Raw genomic sequence first — 25999 nt, 5'->3', positions numbered from 1 at the left:
AAATAATGCCATTTGCAGCAACATGGATAGACATAGAGATTGTCATACTAAGTGAAGTAACCCAGAAAGAGAAAGAAAAATACTGTATGATAACCACTTACATGTGGAATCTAAAAAAATGATACAAATGAACTTATTTACCTAACAGAAACAGACTCCCATAGAAAACAAACTTACAGTTACCAAAGGGGAAAGGGGGTGGGGATAAATTAGGAGTTTGGGATTAGCAGAGAGGAACTACTATATATAAAATAGATAAACAACAAGTTTATACTGTATAGCACAAGGAACTATATTGAATATCTTATAATAACCTATAATGAAAAAGAATATGAAAAATGAACATACATATATATATCACTGAATCATTGTGCTGTACACCAGAAACTAACACATTGTAAGTCAACTATACTTCAATAAAAAAATGTTTTAAATATGATTTAATGTGGTCATTACCTTATTGATCATCACTAATTATAAGAGCTAATATTTATTAAGTGTCTGTTATAAGCCAACCATGATTTTGAGGACTTTACGTGCATTAATTCATTTATGCTTTGCCCTGATGCTTTAAGGTAAATGCTGATCTTATGCCACTCGTATAGATGTTTTTAATCTTAACAAGGTCCAAGGAAAAAGAGCATCCAGGTCTTGATGGGGAAGTCAGAGGAAACATCACAGACGAGGTGAAATTTAGCTGATTTTTAAAGAAGTTTGCCAGGGAAGGAGGAGGTGGAACATACCAGCCGTATGAAAAGTGTATGGAAATAAATAATAATGTAGGGTGAAATGAATATGGCTTTTCCGGAAACTGCCAGGGAGTGAGTCCCAGGACTGAAATGTAGAGGGGTGGGGAGTGGAAATGTGGTTGGTGAAGCTCCCCGGGGAGGCAGAGTCTGCGGGCCTTTCAGGCTATGGAGTTTGAGCTGTAGCCTGAGGCAGTGACTGTGCGGCAGAGGCTGACTGTCTGTCTTAGGTTGGGTTCCCCGGAAACAAATATTCATTTCCTAGGGACTCTGTGTATAGTACCACAAATCAGTGGCTTAAAACAACAGAAATGTATTTGCTCACCGTTCTGGAGGCTAAAAGTCTGAAATCAATGTATCACTGGAGTCGGGTCCTTCTGGAGGCTTGGAGGGGGTTTCTCCTAGCCTCTGGTGACAGTCCTTGCTGTGCGTTGGCTTGCAGATGCCTCGCCCCAATCTCTGCCTTTGTCCTCACCTGGCGTTCTTCCCTGTGTCTCTGAGTCTCTTCTTCTAAGGACATTGGCCATCTTGGATTTAGGGCCACCTTAATCCAGGATGATCTCATCTTAACTAATACCATCTGAAAAGACCCTGTTTCCAAATAAGGTCTCATTCCCAGGAACCTGGAGTTAAGACTTTCACATCTATTTTTGGAGGACACAATTTAACCCACAGCAAATCCTCAGCTGAGGATTTGGGTGAAAGTGACTTGTTAAAGAAGTGCTCCCAGGGGAAGCCAATAACGGAGTGGAGAAGTGAGCTGGGGAGGAAGAAGCCTTGCCAGGCTGTGACCCCAGGTGAGCTCTGCTCCTGCAGGGCCATTTTGAGATGTCAGGTACCCCTCAGAATCATCCTCACCTGATGCAAGGGAGCTCAGCCTTTCATTTTAGGCAGAGCAGACTCCAGTGACCTGAGCTGGAGCAGTCCTACAGGAATGAGCCACAGGTGCTGGCTTAGCCACAGCAAAGGCACATCAGCACGAGGGTCACGTTCCAGCAGTACGTAGTGATGCAGGCCCTCTCCCCATACAAGAAAAATCTCAAATAAACAGTCTAACCTACCACCTGAAGGGATTAGAAAAAGAAGAACAAACAAAGCCTAAAGTCAGCAGAAGCAAAGAAATAGTAAAGATCAGGGAGGAAATAAATAAAATAGAGATTTTAAAAAAATAGAAAAAATCAATCAAACAAAGAGCTAGTTTTTTAAAGAGTAAACAAAATCAACAAACACTACAATGGTAAAGAGGAATTTAAGGCGATCTGGGCAGAGCACCTTTTCCATCTACTTCTTGTCCTCTGGTCCCCTTGCTCCAGAATTGTGTAGAATGACCTTGAAGGCCACCCCACTCCAGCCTAGATAACCTCAGACTGCTGTGGGGCTGTCTGTCTGTGCCTCAGAGATCCCAGCTCTTTCTCCTGACTTCATAACCATCATTTCTTACTCTTCTTTACTTCGTGCTTTTTTTTCCTCATCCTTTCTTCCTTTCTATCTGATCTCTTACAGACATCAGTAGCCAATCGGAATGCTCCTTTACTTTTGTGGGATGAGCTGACCAATCACAACAGGAGATGGGCTGACCAATCACAACAGGAGATGGGCAGTCTTTGTGTCTCCAAGTCTTCTCTGAGATGTCCTGTCGGTGGTTCATGGACCACTGCTATTATCCCAGATGGTGGTTTTAATTTTTGGATTTTTGAGATGTTTCATTTTTAGGACTGAAACTAGAAGACTAAATACCCCTCCCCAACAGGGAGTTGCTTATTAGAATCACAGAAGTATTACAGGTTCAGTGAATTAATTTTTAAAATTTGAAAATGTAGTCAACACTTGTGGAATACCCATACTATGATAAATATATTCAATATATATATAACAATGGGTGGAGTGTTAAACTGGGAAGGGGGCCGGGCCCTAAGTCTGCCCCTGGGTAGTCTTTCTACTTAGAGGGTGTCTGTTGAGATTTCTGTGTCTTTGTTTCCTATCTGTGGAATTGGAAGGCTGAAATGGAGGGTTCTTAGCATAGCTCTAATAGTCTATCATTTTATGTTTAAAGAACCTTAGCGCTTTAATGTAGGCAGTAACGTAATTTAAACCTCAATTTATATCAGTTTCAAGAAAGTTGAAATGAGTCTCTTAGATGCCAGGCTTTGTGCTAGGTGATAATGGTACAAAGAGAACTGAAACCCAGTTCTCCGGTGTTAACTCATAGTCCAGTGGAGAGGCTGGTAAAAGAGAATTGCAGTCCAGTGTGAAAATTGTAAGAAGGGATTTCCGTCTCAGGAGATTGGAGACACAAAGAGAGGGGTGAACATCATTAAGAAGATCCTTGAGCTGGATTTCCTTGAATATCTAGTTCTCTGGGTAGATGTGGGAAGGAAGAGTTTAATGTAGGCTCATAACTTCAACTGCTGTAACAAATAGTCCCCCACAATATCAGTTTATTTCCACTTTATGCAAAGTATAAGATGGATATTTCTGGTCCATGAGTGATTATCTGTGTGGTTATTCAGAAACCCAGGTTCCATCTTGTAGTTCTACTGTCCTTCTCCTGGGGCATCAGAGTCCTCTCCCCTGCATTCAGCAAGCAGAGATGGGAGAGGGAGAATGGAGAATCAGGTAGAAAGTTTGCATGCGCCACAGGCAGGAAGGAGCATGCGTCATGTCTGTCCACACTTTCCACTGGCAGGACTGGGGCACAGTCAAGGGAGGCTGGGAAGGTGTTCTAGCTAAGTACCCACAAGAAATAGGAAACGTGTTTTGGAAAACCCACAGCAGTCTCTGCCACAAAGGACATCCTACAGGAGTTTATGCTGTGAGCAGCTGGATTTCTCTTGGGCCAATCTGTGGAAGAGTAACATTAGATAACTGTCGAGACTGGAGTTGCTGACAAGGGACTATTTTTATCAAATTGTGGTTGCTGGGAGTAAGAGCTTATCACAGTCTTGGTGGATTCAAGAATTCCCAAGTGAGACTGCAGTTAGGGTGTAAACACCTGAAGGTTCTGAAATGTGAGAGGGAACTGGGTGGAGAGGGTGAAAGTTCACTACTCAGCAGAACGAGCCTTTCCCGCTGTCCGCGCCCCTCCCATCCACAGGTGTGCGATGTTGATGGGGAACTCACGTTTCTCATTTTGACAAATGGAAGGCAGCTGATTCTTAGGCTTATCATCTGCTTTCTTCTCTCACCCCAGTGACCCTTTCGGCTGCCCCTCCCTCCTACTTCAGAGGATTCACGTTAATCGCCCTCAAAGAGAACAGAGAGGGGGATAAGGAGGAAGACCACGCCGGGACCTTCCAGGTAAGACCCCTTCTGGGCTTTGCCAGGGACCCTTGTCACCCTGGTGGGTAGATGCCAAGTGAAAGGTGAACGTACTGAGGAGGTAGAGGGGGGTGAGGGGAACCAGTGTCTGAGGCGGCGTCCGTGCAGTTCCCTTGACCGTGGGCCAGACGGGCCAGGTCCATGGAAAGACCCAAACGGAGCAGGCAGCAAATGCCTCCAGTCTGCATGAAGGCCGCCAGGCAGGGCTTTCCTGGGGCTCTGGGCGCCTCTGGGCAGCAGACAGTCCGGCGTGGTAAGAGCGCCCAGAACCCTGGTGAGGCCCGACTGCTTTTCCTACGCAGCCATTTCGTGATTGACTGGCAATTCTCAAGTGTACAGGGAACAAGGGCTTAGGATGGCCAGACTGGAGGGAGTTCAAAGCACAGGAAGAAGGACTATTAAGGGAACGAAGAGATTGATTTATGAGGGAAGATTAAAAGAATTAAACATGCTTTGCTTGGCCAAATGAACAGGGCCGAGTTTAAGAGGTGGTAATGGTCTTTAAATGTCAGTCTGCGCAGAGCCGCTTCCTCCAGGGGAGGCTTCGTTTGACTTTGTACAAAAGGGCACAGCAAGACGAAAGTGGGTCAGGAGAAGAAAGGGAATCTCAAAGGCAAGGGCCCTGACAGTGAGTCATATTTCACCGTGGAATATTCTTCCAAGGGAAATGGCGGGAACATCACCCCCTTTCAGAGGCTTAGAGGCCAGTGAGTTGTCAGAACATGTCCCAGAAGGACTGGGGCGATCCTAGGAGGAGGCCTGGCCAAATTTGCTGTAACCATTTCTCATCTCAATTTTCCATTGTTCTGGAATCCATTTTTATCTGGCATTTGCAATCTCAGAGGAAAAAAAAAAAAAGCTCAAGGAAAAAAACGTAACACCTGTAACTGGCTGCTGGGGCCTCTGGTATAATTTGTGGGTTCCACAGAGGACCCTGCCCCCTAAAATAATCTTCCCCATCCAAAGACATCTTTTAACCCTTTGTGACTAGATTATAACTTTGAATCCTGTGATTTAAAAATAAAATCTCCAATGTTTAGGATTCTAGCCTAGTGGGACTGTTAATTCTGTGCTCATTGTCATGTCCTTGTATGGACCTAGATGGCAGGAACTTTCTTGGCATGTATTTGAAGGCGTTACCCAGGAACAACACTGAGGATGGCCAGTATTTGTGGGGTACTTATCATATGCCAGCCACTGGGTTAAGTGCTTTACCTTATCTTGGTTTACCTTAATTAGTTTTCTTTTATCTTAGTTTAATTCCCCAAACAACCAAGTAGATAGGAATCATTATCTCTATTTTATAGGTCAGAAAATTGAAACTAGAAAGATTAAATCACGTGCCTAAAGGGCTAGTAAATAGGCCAGGCTTCTCTATCAGGTGTCTGATCCCAGCGACCAAATGGCTTTCCTATAGCACTGAACAAGCTCCCGGCATCGGGGTGTTTGGATAGTTCATCAGCACGGTTGTCATTATAGGGAAAGGCAGATTCATGCATGCATTCAGCCCATAAAGCACTAAAATATATTCTCCTTGTTCTTATTGTGCTACCTTACCTGGAGGTGTGGGTGATTTATGAGATTCAGGCAGTTGAGAGTTCTGGGTACCTGACTGACAGGAGGGGTAAAGTTCTAACAAGGGAAAAGGTAGCAGGTGGGAGATGGGGAGTGTGACCTTAATGTTCACTCAAACAAAACTGATCTGCTTTAAAATGGTGCTTGAATGTATATACCCAAATGAGTTGAAAGCAGGGGCTGGAACAGATACATGGACACCTATGTTCATAGCAGCACTATTCACAAGGCAGAAACAACCCAAACATCCCTTGATGGATGAATGGATAAACAAAATGTGGTGCATACCTAAAATGGAATATTATCCATCCTTAAAAAGGAAGGAAATTCTGACACATGCTGTAACATGGATGACCCTTGAAGACATTATGCTAAGTGAAATAAGTAGGCACAAAACACAAATATTGTCTGATGCCACTTGTATGAGCTACAGAGTCAAATTCATAAAAAGTAGAGTGGTGGTTGCCAGGGCCTGTGGGGGAGAGGGGAATAGGGAATTATTGATGAACAGGTACAGCGTTTCAGTTTGAGAAGATGAAAAAAGTTCTACAGGTAGAGGTGATGATGCTTGTACAACATATATACCTAATGCCATGGACTGTGTCTGTTAAAATGGTAAAATGGTTAAAATGGTACATTTCATGTTATATATATTCTAACACACACACAAAAATAATGCCTGAGCTGGGCCAATGGGGACATGGCTTCTTGATGTTGTCTGTCTTAATTCATTAAATTGGTAGTTCTCTCTAACTCACTGTTTGGCTAAATCTTGGTCCTTGTAACTAGTTGAATACAGGACCCTGCTCACAGCGGGCAGTGAGTAAATGTTTGTTGAATGAGTAAATGAACAAATTATTCTTTCTGCTAGTGCCTATAACTCAGTCCTTTTTGGGATGGTTCCAAGACTCCTATCTCTCTGTGCATCCTTCTTCTTTTGGAGCTTCTGACATCCTTTCTTGTTACATCCCAGTGGTTCTCAAGAGTGTGGTCTCTGGATCAGCAGCATCCACACCATCTGGGAACTTGTTTGAAATACCACATCTCAAGCCCCACCCAGACCTACTGAATCAGAAGCTCTGAGGGTGGGGCTCCCACGACCTGTGTTTCAGCAAGCCCTCAGGGGGAATCCAATGCACATGTGAGTTTCAGAACCAGTATTGAAATGAGACGTGGACCCAGGCCATCCAACATGAACTCCCCCATCATCCCATCAACATATCTGTCGTTAGAGCCCTAGAGGGATGGAAGTGGGAAACACACAGGAAAAACGCCAAGCCACAGTGATAAGGCTGGTTTGCCAGTACTGTTCTAAGTGGTTTACATTTATTAAGTGACTTAATCCTCAGAGCAATACTGTAAGATAAGCATCCTTGTCCTCTTTTTCACAGATGAGGAGATTGTTTCACAGAGCAATTCAGTAACTTTCTTAAGACCTTTCTCCTATAAGTGATACCTTCCAGCCCTGGCAGCCTGGCTCCAGATCCCGGCTCCCAGCCACGTACGTTGCTCCTCAGTGTTCACATCAGTGAAACAGTAAGGGTCTATCATGGCTTGTTTATCGTAGTAGTCTCTGTGCCAAGGGCTCTGTATTCATTAGCCTACTTAATTTTCACAGCAATCCTGTAAAGTCAGAATTATCCCCGTTTTACAGGTGATGAAACTTAGTCTCCAAGGGGCTAAGTAAATTGACCAAAGTAATCCAACACCTGTGGGGGTTTGGCGGGGGTGGGGAGGTGTGGGTGGTTGGGAGCAGAAGGGGCCCTGTGCCAGTGATTTTTCTCACACTCATCTCCCCACCCCTGCCCCTGCCCTTGGGCTTAAATGTACACTTCCCTTGGGTGCCCAGGATCTCAGAGGGGGAGGAATCATAGCTCATGCTCCATCTTACCTCTCCAACTTCAGACTTTGTGGTCTCAATGCTTGCCCCCTCCCACTCTAGCATAAAAGTCTTTCCTCTCTGCACCGAAGCTGTCATCTGTGGAGTCATGCATTTATTCATCAGCATTTACTGAGTGTCTCCTATGTGCTGGGCACTAAGGTAGGCTCTGAGGATATAATGGTGAGAAAAACAGATACAGTCCTGCCCTCATGGAGTTTACAGCATCCTCCTTGTAATTGTGCTTTATTATCCACAGGCTTGGCAAAGAGTCAGCAAGTCATCAGTTAGAGCAGGAGCAGGTGATCAGAAACTACAAGTGCCAATGTAATTTAGATATACATAGCAATGAACAAATATTCAGATATACTTCTTTGTTAACACCCTCACTCCAAATATAACAGCTTCGAGGACTTAGCATCCACAACAGAATCCTAATACTTTTTAAAATTTGAAAGATGACATTCTTTGCATTCAAAGGACTCCAAGAGTGGGTGATTTTGCTTCTAAATGAGAGCGCCCTTCCTCAGAGCACAGCCTCACCAGGTACAAAAGGAGCAATAGTAAACGTTAATGCCCCTTTAGACGAAGTGGGCAGGGAATGGGGCTGCTGGGGACAGGGAGGGTAAGGGTTACAGCTCTCACCACCGGCAGAGACCCAAGGAGGAGGGGGTGGGGCTGCCTCCTCTGCTTCCAGCGGTGGCGGCTGGTCCAGCGTGGCGGCTTTGGCACCAACCCGGGTATCCGTCCCCGGCTGCCAGAAGGGAGAGGCAGGGGAGTCTCTTTGATGAGCTAGCTGGGTGTACTCATGGTTAATTGAAAGTGACAAGGAATGCAGCAGCTAGACTGCCTGTCCAGAAGTAATCCACCAATCCTTTCAAGTTATATTGCTGGAAACGCATTGCTCCCTGGAATGCTCCTGGCCCAGCCAGCTTCTTGGCTCTTTCTCCCTCCTCCTTCAGGTCTTGGCTCAGATGTCCTGGAGGGGGCGGGGGGCACCCCATCGCCTATTTGAAACTTCATTCCCCCTTCTACCCCTGAGCTAAATTCCCTATCCCTCTCCTCCCTTTTTTCCTGTTACCTTTATTGCCACCTGACATGCTATCTCTTTTACTTGTTGACTTGAGTATATCTGCCCCCACCACTAAATTGTAAGTTCCACGAGGCAGGGCTTTTGGTCCATCTTGTTTGCTGCTGTACCCCTAGCACCTCAAACCACACCCCCTCACAGACTCAGCACTCAAATTTGGCAGAATTTTAAGCATAGTACTTGTACTAAAATTCAAGCTGCTAATTTAGAATACGATTGCTTTACAAAGCAGTTTTAATTTAAGGCCCATATGCATCAAGTAGTTTAGGTAGTAGTCTGCCAATCAAAGGAAGAAAGCCTCATTATAAAGACGTGTTTTCCTGAGAAGGTTCCTTATCAATACCGTACAAACAAGTATCTTTTAATAACTAATTATTCCATATTCTTAGTCACCTGTTCATAAACTATTTTCATCATTTCTTTATTAACAATAAATATTTATTAGCACCTAGTGGGTTCTGAGCCACGGGAGAAGCTAAAAGGGTTCTCAACACACTTTTCCGAAAATAAAATGCCATGGCCAGCCTGTTCCTAGGAATTCTCTCCCAGTTTATAGGAAAACTTCCTCATGTTACACTTACCTAAGCTTAATCATGACCCTGATAAGATATTAAAATTTTTCGATCTGCTATTCATTACGATGATTAATGGAGTAAAAGCTGTTTCTTGCATAAAATGTTTCCTCTTATTTGGTATTATTTTGCTAGAAGAGATTCCCAGAAGGGTAATTACAAATGCAAAGGATATGGACATTTTTGTGGTTTTGATGTGTGTTTCAAAGGTGATTCCCACCCCTGAGTCCCTCCCAAAATTTTCACACAACACTCCTTTCAACAACCTGAATATGGGTATTCCATCAGAGTAGCCACAGGAAACATATTCCCGTATCAGGACTGGGCATGACAGGGTTTGGGCAGGTCCAATTGATAGACCAACTCTAGCAAGATGAGAGCTAATGGAGGAGCCCAGAAAGTCACTTACTTAGATCCAAATAACCAATTGCACATGGACAGGATGAGAGATTTGGATTTATGGCAGCACATTAAACAAACAACACCGAAAGTATCTCAGGGATTTTAGTTGCCTGTCAGTAAGTTCAAAATGAGTCACTTGTGAGATAGGACCACAGAAAACTAATGAGGTCTTAGGACTCACCACAGGAGCATGAACATGAGATTTAGACTGTCTCATGGGATTCTTAATCTATCCTGAGAGAGCCCACAATGTTCTCTTTTCTATAGAATATATCTTTCTAATGTAATAGAGATTACAGTATAAAATAGACAGTGTTTTCTTTCATTTGTTTATTCAAATATTTCCATAGCATTCATAGCACTCTGTACTTTTCCTTCACAGTGATTATTACCACTTCTAATTATATATTTGTTTGTAGGGTTATTTGTTTAATATTGCTCTGCCTCACCAAATTATAAGGCAAAACCATACTATTTTGTTCACTAGTGTATTTCTGTCAGCTAGCAATGTGCCAGCACATGGTGGACACTCAGTAAGTATTCACTGAGATGAACGAGTAAAAGCACTAATTACCAGCTGTGGAAAAGGCAACATACTAGGCTCTGAGCATATTGAGATAAATCATTAAGGCCTGGTCCCTGGTATTAGGAGGTCAAGATCTCCAGCAGAACTTCTCAACCCTGGTAGGCTAGGTACACTGGGGGAGCACAAAATGGGTTATGGGAGGGCCTGGATATTTATTTCCATGGTATTGGGGTGGTTTATTCTCTTTAGGGCGATGCTATACTTTCCTACCTGTGACATAGACTTGTATAGAAAGAATTGTATTGCAGCGTACTAAGTGCTGTAATTGCTGCACATGTGCAAACAAGAAAGCAATCATTTGCAGGAAGTGAGGAGTGGGTGCTGATTTGGGAGAAAAGACATTTCTAGAGAGACAACTTTTAAAAAATTGAAATATAGTTGATTTAATGTGTTAGTTTTAGGTGTACAGCAAAGTGATTAAGTTAATACATATATACATATATATTCTTTCTCAGATTCTTTTCCATTATAGGTTATTACAAGATACTGCATATAGGTCCCTGTGCTATACAGTAGGTCCTTGTTGTTTGTTTTATATACAGTAGTGTGTATCTGTTAATCCCAAACTGCTAATTTATCCCTCCCCTCTGCTTCCCGTTTGGTAACCGTAGTTTGTTTTGTATGTCTGTAAGTCTATTTCTTTTTTGTAAATAAGCTCATTTGTATCTTTTCTTTTTTAGATTCCACATATAAATGATACCATTTAATATGTCTTTCTCCATCTGACTGACTTCACTTAGTACGATAATCTCTAGGTCCATCCATGTTGCTGCGAATGGCATTATTTCATTCATTTTTGTGGCGAGTAGTATTCCATTGTGTATATATTTATCACATCTTCTTTATCTAGTCATCCGTCGATGGACACTTAGGTTGCTTCCCTGTCTTGGCTATTGTAAATAGTGCTGCTTTGAACATTGGGGTGCATGTATCTTTTCCAATTGGAGTTTTTATCTTTTCTGGATATATGCCCAGGAGTGGGATTGCTGGATGATGTGGTAGTTCTATTTTTAGTTTTTAAAGAAACCTCCAGACTGTTTTCCATAATGGCTGCACCAGTTTACATTACCACCAACAGTGTAGGCGGGTTCTCTTTTCTCGACACCCTCTCCAGCATTTATTATTTGTAGACTTTTTGATAATGGCCATTCTGACTAGTGTGAGGTGGTATCTCATTGTAGTTTTGATTTGCATTTCTCTAATAAGCAGTGTTGAGCATCTTTTCCTGTGCTTGTTGGTCATCTGTGTGTCTTCTTAAGACAATAATATTCGAGTTATCTCTTTGGGTGGTTGAAGTTTGCAGGTGGAAGAGGGGTGAAGATATAGGGTTTGTGTGAAAAGCACTCTACTCTTTCCTCTATTTTAAAATTTGCTCTATTTCAATGTTTTAATCTATTTTAACCAGTGCATAGAGCCCAGTGAGGCGCAGTAAATAGTTTTTTAGACAAATGAAGGAAGGAATAAATGAATGACCAAACAAACCAGGGAGTAGATGACATGCCATGCTGGCTTCTTCCCTTTAGGAACCCACTTGCTGTAAAATGCCTCTGTGAGCTGTGATCCTAAAAGAACCATCAAAAAGCAACATTGGAGTGGGTATAGCTCAGTGGTAGAGCATATGCTTAGCATGCATGAGATCCTGGGTTCAATCCCTGGTACCTCACTGAAAAAAAAAAAAAGGAGTACTAAACTAGATTAAAAGCAACATCAGTACCTATTGTTCAACACTCAGTTTTCTTTTTTTAATTGCTTTTTAAAATCACTTGTAAGAAGAGTGAGAAGCAGCGTGGCACATGAGTGCCTGAGATGGACACTGGGTCCTCAAGCTGCCACAGCCCTGGTCTCTGCTGCCTGCTACCAAAAAGGACGAAAAGTTTCTTTCCAAGCAGGCGAGCCCTGAGTCTGGGAACCAGATGCCTGATCAGGACTTGAACATCATTCCTCTTAATAGGACACACCCCTTGTTTTGTGATGAAAAATACAGAAAAGGATAAATACAGAGAAGGATAGAGAAGAAATAAAATTTGTTACCTTATAGTCCAGAGATAATCATCATTATCATTGGTATATTTCCTTCCAGATTTTAAGTGTATATAAACACACACATACGTGTATATTATCTCCTCTCTTTCTTGAGGTGGTCATGTAGAACTTGACAGTGTCAGTGGTGGGCACACAGTTTATTATGACAGTAGAAAGCATTACTATTTTTAGGCTGATCTTCCTCCTAAAAAGGACCATGTATCTCATTATTCTTCCAATTCCAGCTTAGCTTTTCTATTTAGAATGTTCAGTGGGCGTCTGGAGAGAACATAGGTTTTGAGTTAGCAGACCCGGGCTCAAATTCTGCCTCTACCAGCTAAGTGAAGAACTCACTTCACTTCTCTGAACCTTAGGTCTTTTCATCTCTAAAGTAGACATGATAAAGATTGTTTTGAGTATCAGATGAGATAATTTATGTAAAATGCCAACATAGTGCCTGGACATGATGGACTGACCCTTCGTCAGCATCTCTTCCTTCTGAGCTAGCAGCCAGGGTGCCTTTTCCACATATCTGTGTCCAGCGAATCACAAACCCCATCTCTCTATAGTTGTAAATAAGACATCTCATCTTAGGTGCAGCTCACCAGCTGTCTGTCCAGCTCTACCAAGTGAGGGAAGAGCCAGGCTGCTTTAATTCTTTCTATCTTCACTGGAATATGATTGGGAAGGCTATAAAGGAAAATGAAAATTTTTAGTGGATACAGGATACCTAGTAAATAAAAACAAAACTCTGTCCAGTGTGGGTGCTAGATGTTTGGCTGGGCTCCATTACTGGCTCTGTGGCCTTCTCCCACACAGCCGCTTCACAGAAAACGGGGTTCAGATTAGATCTTGACCAAGCCTCTACACCCCAGGGAATGGACAGATGGAGGAAACCGCGACTATCACCTCTGGGTACTAACGGGTCTACATGCTCTATTTATGTTCATTCTTTCCCTCCAGGCTGTACGTTCCACCAGAACAGGGACTGTCTGTTCTTTCATGACTGCACAACCAGTGCTTGGTGCAGGTCTGCCACACAACAGGCGCTCAGTAAATATTTGTCACAACAATAAATAAATATTAATTTCCTGTCAGTCTCAGACCCATCCCATGGGGTAGCCACTGTTATCATCACCATCTTCTGGGGAAGGTAACACTGAATTAGAAATATGACAGAAGGCACAGAGCCAGTGAATGACAGTGAGCAGGGATTAAAACATCTGCAGTCTGTGCCTTTTTCTCCATTCAGCATCTCTTGTAGCTCCAGGGGCAGATGTGCGGGAGAGACAGACAGAAAGTGACTATTTGACCTTCTAAAAGCCTTTCTAGGTCATCAGGGATCACACCCGTTTCATCAGCTCACAGACCCTCATCCAGACCTCAGCCGTTCACACGCCATCTCCTGTTTCCTCATGTTCACGTCCTGCTTTTATCCCATTTAGAATCTCTGTCCCTGCCCCCTACCCCAGCCCTCAAACACTTGCTACATTCTAGTTCTTCACACACTGTATAGCCCTGATGTGTTAAATCCCTGTTTCCCTGCAAGATTCTGCAAAGAGGCAGAAGTCTGGGCGGCAGCCATCTCTCTATTCCCACGGCCTCACCAAGGCTTGGCACACCGTCCAGTTGATAAATGTTTTCCAAATTGACGGATGACCGCTGCCGGAATTTCTGGCCCTACCCGCTTGTTTGCTGGCATTCATTGGTCTCCTGCTTTCTTTCATTGGAACTAGCATTGTTTCCACATCTATTTTTCTAAAGCTCTGGAAATCATTTGCCAACATATGACAGAATTGTTCAGCAGATAATAGGTAACATTTATTACCCAAAGCACTTTATCACATACATATCATGTAGCTTAAAAAGGTCAAAAAGTCACAATGTGGCTTTGTAAGCCCCTTATCTTTAGAATGAGAGTGATGACTGTCCATTTCAGATCTAACTACGTTATAGGATAGATCTTAATTCTGGTTTTACAAACACATAAGCCATCTGTTTGCCTTTTAAGTTTAAATTTAAGTTCAGTTTGGTTTTAGAGTTAAATCCAATGAACGAATGGATCATAGTTTACTTAAGCAATAGCCTATTATGGAATATTTAGGCAAATTAATATTATAAATAATTTTTATAAAGAAAAGCTTTTCATTTATTTTCAACAAATAGTTACTAAGTCTACTATGTACAAGGCATGTTGTAGTCTGTGAGACTATAGCTGTGACAAAACAGACATTGTGTTTCTATATTTTAGATCATTGCCGTGGGATAGAGTCCCCAGGTTCTGTAACGAATAGTTTTTTGGCTCTTGATATGTATTATTATATCACTTTTTATCACAGTTAATCAAGTAGGAATTTGAGTAGGAGTCTGGCTCAGAGCTTCTAGAGAGAATGTGTAACTTTTTACCAAGTTACTTTGTCTTGGTTCCTCCCCTTGGACACAAAACTGTCCCTCCAGTTGACCCCCAGCTGATGTCCCCTAGTCCTTCATTTTGGGGAGGCCAAGGTGTTGGCTGGAAAAGTTCCCATCCATTTACCATGTGGTCACTAAACCCCGACCTACACATCCCATTCTTGTGCAGTTACCTCCTTGTAATCAAGATCAAGACCTTAGATTTTTGTCCTGATTAGTTGATTATTCAGCATGGTCCAGCTCTCCAGCATTTCAAGATTCTTCAGATTTGGTATCTTTCATCCAATATAGTGAATCACTGTCCTCACAGCCTGTGTCGTCAGCTAAGTCAGCAGTGCATGATGCGAGGACTGTGTGTTTCCTCTGCCCTCTGCCCAGGGTGCTCTTTCCCCAGGTATCCATAACTCCCGCCGCCTCCCTTCTTTCAGGTTCCTGCTCAAAAGTCACTCTTGTCAAGGAGTCCATTTCTGACCATATTTTGTAAAACAGAAACCCCAACACTCTTAATCCCATTTACCCTCTTTCTGTTCTCCATCTGACTGATCACCACCTGACATGGTTGATGTGGGCTTGCTGGTGTATGAGCTATTTTCCCTCATTGCAGGGTCAACTCCACAAGGGTAGGGACGTTGCTTTGTTCAGCACTGTGTCTGTCCAGCACTATCAGAGATCTGGCACATATCAATCAATTATTAAATAAATAATAACAAGCTGTCAATTTCTTAGCTGTGCCTTTTTGAGTTCAGCCCTAAAAATCTTCATTTTTAAAAAAGATTTGTGTTTTTACAATATATTTTTTAAATTGAAGTATAGTTGATGTACAATATTGTATGTTACAAGTATACAATACAGTAATTCACAATTTTTAAAGGTTATACTCCATTTATAGTTATTACAGAATACTGGCTGTATTCCCCATGTTGCACAATATATCCGTGTAGCTTATTTTATACCTGGTAGTTTGTACCGCTTAATCCTCCACCTCCATCTTGCCCCTCCTGCTTCCCTCTTGCCACTGGTAACCCCTAGTTCCTTCTCTACACCTGTGAGTCAGTTTCTTTTCTGTAAAACCTTCGTTTTGACAATGAAATGACACTGACTCAGTGTACAGGCAAGGATTCTGGCCTCCACTGTCAGCTCCTTTCCTTCCCAAAGTCAGCTGACATCCCTGGGCTTCCTCACGTGTAGGCACGTAAGAACACAGGCCCCCGCACACCACACCTCCTGGCCTCTTTCCAAAGCAGCCTGCACTTGTGCAGCTGTCTCTCTGGATCCTAGTATAGGACTTTGCCTGCATCCCAGTTTAGTTTGGTCTGTTTAGTGGCCACTCCACCTCTCACTGACTGCATAAGCTTGGGCTGCTTAATTTAACCTTGCCTGTCAACTTGGAATAATACTAATCCAAGGAGTTGTAAAGATTAGATAAGGATGTCCATTTTCTGCTATGACGTGTCAAGAGCCTGGAAGGCATCGGTCCTGTCTTCACAAGAAAAAATTGAAAATCTGAAAATCAACAACTCTAATTAGATCTATCAGTGAACTGAGCTCACAAGGCAAATGTCCTTCCTCGCCCCCAGACTGGAGAGCAGCATCCCTGGCCTCCACCCATCAGGGGCTTGTAGCACCCCCTCCCCAACCAGTCGCGACAACCAGACATTGTCAAATGTCCCCTGAGGGACATAATCACCCTTCATGAGATCCACTGCCCTAAATGTTGCACTCTCCAAACTCAGTCCTGTGACCTTTTTTGCCCTTTTGTACACTCTCAGTTAGGCTCATCCAGTGCTATGAGATGTAAGTGCCATCTCATGGTAATGATGCCCATTTATGCTTCAGTTAAACACTTGTTGCCCACATCCATCATCTACATCTCGGCTGAAATAGAGGATAAAATAAGACTGTGGCTTTTCAAATTAGTGAGGATTTCAATCCCTGTTCTACTCTTGCCTAAGGAACTAAAGCCTTTTTCTGCAAACAAGAAACAGGGGACATGGAGGAGCTTTCCTGCCTGGGAGGGCCCCGCAGTGTCCTGCTCAGTTTCACTTCTCATCTAAACTCATCATCTCATTAACACTCCTGCCGTAGCCCAGAATTTCCTTATCATTTTTCTTAATACCGAACTGGCAAGCCTCCAACCCTGAATGACTTGTGCTTGCAGCTGAGCCAACTGTGGAGCAAGGACAGATGGATAGACTGACATGGTATTAGTTTCCTAGGACTGCTGTCACAACTACAGACTTGGTGGCTTGAAATAACAGAAGTTTATTCTTTCACAGTTCTGGAGTCCAGAATTTCAAAATAAGTTTTACTGGGTCAAAATCAAGGTGTTAACAGGACCGTACTCCATCCAGAGGCTCTGGGGGAGAATCTCTTCCTCACCTCTTCCAGGTTCTAGCAGCTGCCCCAAGTCTTGTCTTGTGGCCACATCACTCTAGCCATCGCCTCTGTCTTCACACTACCTTCTCCTTGGTGTTGTCTTTCAAAACTCCCTCTGCTTCTATCTGTTAAGGATACAGATGATTGCATTTAGGGCCCACCAAGATAGTCCAGGATAAACTCCTCTTCTTAAAATGCTTGAATTAGTCATGTATTTTGCCTTATTTATAGTCAAAAATTCCATGTTTAGGAAGTAAATACATTTTGGAGGCAAGGGTGGGTGTGTGTGAATTTTTCTGCCTACCATATGCATCCCCTCAGAAACATTCACCTTGGAGGGCCCTCAACCTGCCTGGCAATCTGACTGAATTATTCTGGAAGGTTCTCTTTCCCACATCTCTATACCGATTTCCTCTAATTCCTCACCTTTCTCTACCTTTTTCCACATCACTTTTTTCAGATAACCTTGTCTCTTGCTCTATAGGAATTAAAAAAAAAAAAAGGAAATTCCTGGACAGAACTCCTTAACTTGTTGGTACCAAGTTAAGAAATCTACTTGCATCTTTCCTCCCCATCCCTCCTACTAAAACAGTGAAGGAACCGTCCATCCTCCTAAGGCCATATTCTCTACTTGGGCTCTGGGTACCATCCTTGTCTACCTTTTCAGGAACCCTAAATGCCCAATAACTTCTTCCTTTTGCAGAGTTAGTTGTTTCCTCTCAATTAGATCCTTCCTTCAGCTCAAGTTTTATGATTCTTCCTTCCTGAATCTCTCCTCTTAAAATAATAACAAAAAGCCTCACAATAAACAAAAACTCTATGCCCACCAGTCCATCACAAAGTCATATCGGTTGTACTTACTAAGTATCTGATTCACCAGTTTCTTTGCTTCTCAGCTCAGCCTCAGCCCAGTTAGTTGTCACGTACCCCCGGACAACCATAGTGATCTCCTCGCACCCACTTCTGCCACCTCAGTGATTCTGCCCAGCACCCTTCAGTGGCCTGTATGACCAACATGAGAGTGCCACAGGGTCAGGACTTTGTTTCGTTATCTGCTGTACTCCCTGTGTCCCCAGCATCTGGAAAAGTGCCGGGTACTTAGTACGTGCTCAATAAATGTTTGTTGAAGGTAGTCAATTTATTCCTAATTTCAAGAAGATGATGAAATTCCTTAGCAGCCTATAAGGCCCAGCAAGGTCTGGCCCCCACTTTTCGTCTCCCCCTTGCTCCTTGAGCTCTAGATGCACTGGTCTTCTGGAAATACTCCATATTTCCTCCTGCCCCAGGGCCTTTGCACATGAATGTTTTTCACTGTTTGGAATGTTCAACCTGTATTTTCCTACCTAACACCTACTCAGTCTTCAGATTTCAGTATATATGTTGCAAGTTGCTTCCTTGGAAAAGCTTTCCTTGGCACCTTTATGGGCTCTTATGTTCTTGTCCCAGTTACATCATCCTTTTATAGAGAATTCCCCAGCTATAATTGTGTTTGTGTTTGTTGACTGACTGATGTCCATCTTTCCCATCAGATGAGGATGAGGGCCATTATATTCCTACTGCTTAGCTGTTGTCTGACACACAGATGTATAGCAGAAATAAATGAATGGATAATGGAATAATATCGGGGCTGAGATCTGATATGGGAAGAGGAGTGGGTTCAGTGGAAAGGTCACCATTCCATTTTGCACATGTTGAAGGGCCCAGCTTGTAATTTAGTTGGAGAGGTTCGCTGTCAGTTGGAAATTTGGACTGGGAGCTCAAGTCAGAGTTCAGGCTGGCTGTTTAGACTTAGGCAGTTGGTGAAAGTGTGGTAGACAGGAAAGATTGGAGATACAAGAGGATTAGCATCTGGAGATGAGAGGGGCCTAAGATTAAGGACATTAATGGGAGCCTATTTTAGAAAGGAAGAGGCACAGTTGTGATAGATGGATGGGGACAGAGATAAGTGTGGAGATGGAAGAGGGGAAGATGATAAAAAGGACCTGAAACAGAAGGTGAGCACAGGTACAGGTGAAGGAGGATGAGGGGGAGGATGGGGGCTTGTGGAGAACGTGGAAGGTTTAGGTTTTCTGAGAAGAGGAAAGCTCCTACTGACATAGGCCAGGCAAGTAACTTATGTGAGTGTGTGCACATGTGCGTGTGCATGGGTGTGCATGTGAGCACATGTGTGGGGAGACACGATCACACTATTCTCAATTCAGACCTGTTTCTCAGTAGATTACCTTGCATCAGTTCACAGCTCCCCAAACTCTATGAGGCAGGTAAGCCAGGTGTGATGCTCTTTCTTTTCTAGCTGCAATATTAAGTTGGATTTATCTCCTACTGTGCTCTTTCTGCTAAACCACAGTCGTCTCACCTAGCTCTAGCCTACCTGGGCCTTGTCATCTTTTGGCATTTCAATCTACTGCAGATGAAAGCAGCCTCCAGCCAGGGGGAAGCAGAATGTCCTTGGTAAGTGTCTTGATGAGAGGGTCCAGGCTTTAAGAAATCCTAATGTCCCTTGTAACAAACACTTTTTTTCTCTTTAACGAGAAGCCCTTAAGGTCAGTTACATTCTCCACATTCTTGTGGGTGAACAGGGCGGACCAGGACCAAAATGTTATGCACAGAATGTGACTCCAGTCCAGAGCACTGAACATGCTGTGCACTGGCAGCCCCAGAGCAGATCCCAGTCCCCTCTGCTCCTCTGTGCAGGTTTGAATTCAGCTCAAGAAGCTCAGGAGAGAGAGCATTTGACTGTACTGAGGGCGTGAGGTGTGAGGCAGCAGTGCAGTGTGTGCAAAGTGCTTAGGAGAGTCTGGCTGTAAACAGTAGATGAACGGATGACGCGGGGCTTACTGGTCAGCCTTCCGGAGGCCCAAGGCTCAGCGCTCCCAGCTCCTGCACCTGCTAACTCTTTGCCGCAAAGCCCTCTGGTGCCCACAGTGACTGCAGCCTGGGATTACCAGCCCTCCTGACAGGTGCTTTCACTTGCCCTGGCATCTCACTCAGGGCCACGTGACACAGATGGGGACGTGAACACCGCTTCACAGAGGATGTTTCCTGTGACCCCAAATGGGGGTCAGCTTTTGATCCTGATGAAGTTTATTTAAGAACCAGACTAACACACCTGCTCCCTTATAGAACAACTTAGTTGTGCCAAACCCGTTCTCACTGCAAAGACATGCAGACCACATTTATCTTGGGAAAGAGGCTTTTCTCCATACATGCATCCTCCAAAAGCTACAGCCTTCAAAGTAGGAACAAGGATTAACCAGTGTGTCTGTTGGCCTGGCAAATGCTTACTCCTCTTTTGAGACTTGGCTCAGGGTCTTTTCCTCTGTAAAGCCAGTCCTGGCCCCACTCCTCAACCCCAGCCCCACCCCGTGGAAGCCAAGCCCTCCTGAGGCTTCCAATGACCTTGGCTTGGGTGAATTTGCCTTTTATTTGCAACTTTTTGCCTTAGTCTTCTAAACTGTAAGCCCCTTGAGGGCAAAGCATATTTTAATCATCTTGGAATTGCCAGGGCCCAGGACAAAAATTAATTATTGGTAATTAATGAATGTGTGTCGAAAAGAAGGGTGGCTAAATTTTATATCCTCTTCTATACTTATTAAATATTAAATCTGTCTATTTGTGTATCTTGCCTTTTTGGAGAGGCATGGCTTATCCCTGCACAAAATGGTCCCCAATGACTGTATCCAATACTTCTCACATCTTTTCCCCGTGGGTCTGTTTCTAACAGCAACCCCATCCTCCACGTGTAATTTCACACATGTTGCTAAATCAGTTTGCTCCAGCCTGAACCTAGGTTTTTGCTTCTCCTTCAGTGTAGGTTGCAGGCTGGGAATACACATCCAGACAGTCCCAGAAGGCCCATGCTAACAGCTTCTGCTAATTCTTAGGCTGATTATGCGGATTACTCAAATAGGTAGTCCTTTTGCGTCTTGTTCTCCAAACTCCCTCTGTAGCCTTGTCTGTTTTATCACTAAGGTCCCTGGGGGGCTGGGGAGGTGGGGCACAAAGACTGGGAAAACAAAGCCCACTTCACTCTACTTCCATTTGGCCAGCTTTTATCCTAGTATGAGATTTTGGAATTAAACAAAAAATCTGACTGTATTAGTAAAGGAGTGATAATTAGTCATTTTAGAGCGACTCTCTTAGTAAGACTTGCAAATTAACCCAATTTGGCCATTCTTTTGGGGGGAAAAAGAGGGGGGGGAATTAAGGGGCTTTGTGACAATTGTTTCCTCCAACTCTCTGACTCACTGATGGGTTTGTCGCTGCAGTTGCCAGAAGTCCCATTTGCTTGTGTTGCCTTGGATAGTGTGTAGGATTTTCCTGGGGTAGACGCAGCTTGAGTATAGTTCTGGAAGCTGCTTGAATTGTGTTCATGCCATATGGCTACTATTTAATACACTGCCTCTTGAGCCACCAGTTCACCCAACTGGGGGAAATCTAGCTCACCTGATTAAATTTTAAGTGCAGCCCAGTACACTTCTCAGGAAAGGTAGATTGTTAGAAACAATTCTGAAGTATCAAGACGTGTCAACAATCTAAAAAGCTCTTTGTTTACAGACCTAGGCTCCATTCAGGTCAAGCACACCCCCTAGAGGATGTGTTAATAGTTTCCCGGTTTCCTGCTGTGTTCGTCACCATACTGCTCTTAACAGCCGGCATTTATTGAGCGCCCACTGTATGACAGGCGCTGCCCTGAGTACCCTATCTCCTGTAACTCTGATCTTCACAAACTGTATCTGAGAAAAGTGTCATGAATATTTTAGAGAGGAAGAAAGATTCAGAGAGGTTATTTACTTGCTGAAACCCACACAGCAATGACTCCCAAACTGGAGGGGTGTTTTCTTCCTTGAGTGTTTTGTGGAGGAGAAAGAAAGTTAAAGCCTATTTGCCGATGCTGTGGGTTTAAGAGAAAGGGGAGCTTTAAGCATAATGATCTAAGAAGGCTGATTTTTTTTTTTTAACAATATGTGGTACAACTTCTATACAGTAAACTACACATTTCAGATGTACAATTTGAATTTTGATAGATGCATACACCTATAAACCACCACTAAAATCAAGATACCTAACAGTTCCACTCCCAGTTTATCCCTTTCCATCCCTTTTCCCCCTGGTAACCGTAAGTTTGTTCTCTATGTCTGGGAGTCTGTTTCTGTTTTGTAAATAAGCTCATTTGTGTCTTTTTTTTTTTTTTTTAGATTCCATATATAAGCAATGTCATATGGCATTTTTCTTTGTTTCTGGCTTACTTCACTTAGAATGACACTCTCCAGGGCATCCATGTTGCTGCAAATGGCATTATTTTATTCTTTTTATGGCTAAGTAGTATTCCATTGTGTGTGTGCATATATATATATACCACATCTTCTTTATCCAGTCTTCTGTCGATGGACATTTAAGTTGTTTCCATGTCTTGGCTATTGTAAATAGTGCTGCTGTGAACATTGGGGTGCATGTATCTTTTTGAATTATATTCTTCTCTGGGTATATGCCCAGGGGTGGGGTTGCTGGATCATATGGTCAGTTTATTTTTAGTTTTTTAAGGAACCTCCATACTGTCCTCCATAGTGGCTGCACCAATTAATATTTCCACCAACAGTGCAGGAGGGGTCCTTTAACCAGATTAGAAGTTAATTCTGGGGAGAAGCTCTGTGTGAGGGATCCAGTCCTCCTGCCCCTGTCCCAGCCCAAGCTGCCTCTGGCTCACCAGAATTTGCCAATGACTTCTGGATCCCGGTTCCTCTTGCCCTTCCAGCTGAGTGGACTCAGGGGGCCCAGCCCAGTGACTTACATCTATGCTATGGTTTCTTGACAGTAAGTGAGATGGCAGCAAGCAGTGACTGCCATGCGTGGGAAAGAAAAGAGGGGCTGCCACAGACCAGGGAGGGCATCAGTGGCCTTCAGCAGATGCTAAAACGTCCGTTTTAAACATGGTAGTCGGACATCAGAATACAGCTGACAGTTGATACAGACATGAAATGGAGGGTTCCTTCTCCCTAGAGGTTGATGCCTCTCACACTCAATGGCATCTTAGATTCAAGGAACTGTGGCAGGTTTAGTCTTGTGTGTCAGTTCCTATCAATTGGTGGAGACTATCAAGAGTTTGGGAGGAGAAGCGTCTGGTGCTGTGTCCTGTCACAGCAGGGAAAAATGATAATCTGGGACTTCAGTCTGCGTGGGAGGAGGCTGGGGATCCCCAGTGCCCAGCATTTGCACCCCATGCAAACAATCAGTCTTTGGGAGTAAATGGAGGAACACCGCCATGTCTTTAATTGTGAACTGAGGGACACATTTCCCAGAGAGCAGGTGTGTGGATGAACCACACCGACTCCATTTTGTCAGCTCCATCTCAGGACCACCGTCCTTCCCCTCCTGTCTCTGCGTGACTGAGCTTTAGCTACTCACAAGGAATGGGCCCTAGCCAGATAAATTCCCTGTCATCTTTTACCCTTGCCTTCATCTGACGTGAAAACTGGACGAATGCCTTTTGCTGACGCACATGGTTAATGGCCATGAGACCCCCTGGGGAGGGGAGGAAAATCCATCAGTTCCCATTGGTGCAGACCTGCTTCTCCCTGGTAGTCAGATTCTGTTTTTAGCTCTGGCTCCTTATGTTCCCCCTGTACCCCTTTCAGAGGCGCAGAGTGCAGCTGCAAATGCCTCTAAATAAATGCCAGCCAATCTTCCTATATGTAAGTTACCCACGGTAAACTTCATAATTGCACTTTATGGAGTTACTTGCATCGTTTTTCAGTCTCAAAGTTCCTTCTCAGTTCAGAGGATATAATTTAGTCTCTCTGCTTCCCAATATCAGGTCAGAGGACTGTCTCCTTTCACACAGGTTTGTTACTTTGGTCTTTTAAAATAGCTTTTAAAAATATCAGTTTAATTATAAAATTTAGTATATGCTTGTTGTAAAGCAAAGCTATATATAGAAGTACACAAAATTTCAAAATGTCATTGTGTGATGCTACTATTAATGGTCATATAAATTTTTTTTCCTATTGCAAACCAACATGCATGTTTCTACATGTGTGTGTGCGTGCGCACGTGCACACTCATTTGTACATCCATAGAGTAATTCTGGGTAGGCGTCATTTTTAGTATGCACAAAATAGTCCACTTAACCTTTCCCTATTGAGGTGTAGCATGAAGATTATTTCTTGCTTTTCACTAGTATAAATTTTTTGGGAAAAAAATCTTTGACCAGAACAACTTTGCTTATGTTTTAGATCAGTTCATTAAAATGGCTTCCCAGAACTAGAATTAGGATATTAAGGGTCATGAGCATGCTTAAAGTTTTTGATAATTTATAAATTGATGTTCCGAAGACTTGGTTGATTGACACTTGTAACTATGGATAAATTCAAGCTCAGGAATAAAGCCTTTGTGTTTTCCATTGCCAAAGAACAAGGGAATATTGGAAATATATCAGTGAGCATCCATGTTGGCTGTTTAGCGGCCACTCTCGCTAGGAGGGGCGTATGTCCCGCTGCCCCTGTGCAGTGCATCAGGGGTTCGGGTCTTAGGGATGCCTCTCGGGAAATACGTGGGTTCTGGGTCACCTTTGGCTTTACTTGCTCTAGGAAACTGGAGAAATGTCCACACTGCCAGGAGAGATCTCCGAAGTGCCAGGTCACTGCCTCTCCATCTCGTGGATCAACTGCAGATGGCCACGGAGGGCTGGGCAGTTGATGACTTACCCCCTAGGGTCATGCAGTCTTGGGACTGATCCTTCTTCTATTCCTTTGCTGGGGAAGGGAAAGCAGAGAAGGAAAGGGGTTCTGACAGCAGCTGCAGAGACTACTGTTCCTGGATACCCTATTACTAGGGATGCCTCAGGAATTTTCTCTGTGGGTGTAATTGTAGTGTCTACTCTTCTTGGGAACACTTACAATGTTGCAAGCACTTTTCACACATTATCTCATTTAATGCAATTCATTTAACTGAGCCACCAAGAGGCTAAGTGCTTAGGAAATGATTAAGGAGCTTCTAAGATCCTTGTACTTTCTCCACTTGTACTAACCTGTGAGAGAGTTTAATTGGTGAAACAAACAGATCTGCCAGTCAATTGTACTATCTACGTATTCAGCAAGAAGGCATAACTATATGCATCCAGGTGGGCATTTATATCAAAATAACAGCCAACTTACTCATTTATTTGGAAAAGGGCTCCTTAACTAGAGCACTGGTTACATTTTCTCTAAATTTGACTAGCTGTCAACTGAACATACTGTTCATTTATTGCTAATGGAAGCTTTAAAACAAGTTCTCAGAGTAGGGTTTTTTTTTTCCTGTTATATTTTTATACTCGCATTAAAAAAGAAATACACACCCAACCATGTTCAAAAAGAATCTAAGATAGCTCATATCTAGTTTAATCTAAAATTAATGCTTTTAAAATAGAATTTGTAAAATAATCATTTTAGTAGTGCTTTGGGGACTTAAATTGGGGAAGAAAGGAAGCCCAGTATTGACTCACACAATTGGCTTTAATCTCTGCCGAAGGTAATGTGCCATTTTTTTCATTTCAATTCGGGCAGCGCTTGGTGATCACGAGGGTCTGCCTTTGGCCGGGACAACCTGTGTGCATTTTGCAGCGGCTGACAGCAGATTAGCAAACTTTTGCTTCTGAAATGGACGTAGGGTCTTGCAGCTCAGCAGGGCAGCCTTTCGACCCCCTTTGTAAGTGCCCATAGATGGCTGGTGTTGAGGGAGATGTGCCGGTGCTGAAGTCAGGCCCATTTTCATTGGCAGTGGCCCTCTTGGCACGTGTTGCATTTTCCTATGTTCAGATGAGAAATTTAATTTTACTATCCAGAAGTATTAATTATAAAGGAAAATATTACAAACCACTTTTCCAGTTGAGACTGAACAATCGCCAAGTGTAACTGGATTCCAAGCCCCAAGATCATGATATTTCTTTAAAACATTTTCATTGAGTTGAAGAGCCAATGAGGTCACAAATAAAAATAGTTCAATTCATTAAAAAAAAGTTTTCAACCCTTTAGTTAATAGGGA

The 25999-nt window shown here is 43.2% G+C and overlaps 1 protein-coding gene across 2 annotated transcripts in view; it reads left to right on the top strand.

Annotated features, from left to right (window-relative positions):
• The window catches only part of SPON1 (spondin 1), a 242933-nt gene that overhangs the window by 16500 nt on the left and 200434 nt on the right, over positions 1–25999 (top strand). For both annotated transcript variants that reach the window (XM_032488972.1, XM_014565301.2), the window contains exon 2: positions 3937–4043. In XM_032488972.1, coding sequence (XP_032344863.1) covers positions 3937–4043 — 107 coding nt within the window. The remainder of the gene's footprint in view (positions 1–3936; positions 4044–25999) is intronic.

The sequence above is a fragment of the Camelus ferus genome, chromosome 10 (genome assembly GCF_009834535.1).
Source record: "Camelus ferus isolate YT-003-E chromosome 10, BCGSAC_Cfer_1.0, whole genome shotgun sequence".
NCBI classification, from domain to species: Eukaryota; Metazoa; Chordata; class Mammalia; order Artiodactyla; family Camelidae; genus Camelus; species Camelus ferus.
Note: the sequence above shows the minus strand (reverse complement) of the source record. Positions and strands in the feature narration are given on the sequence as shown.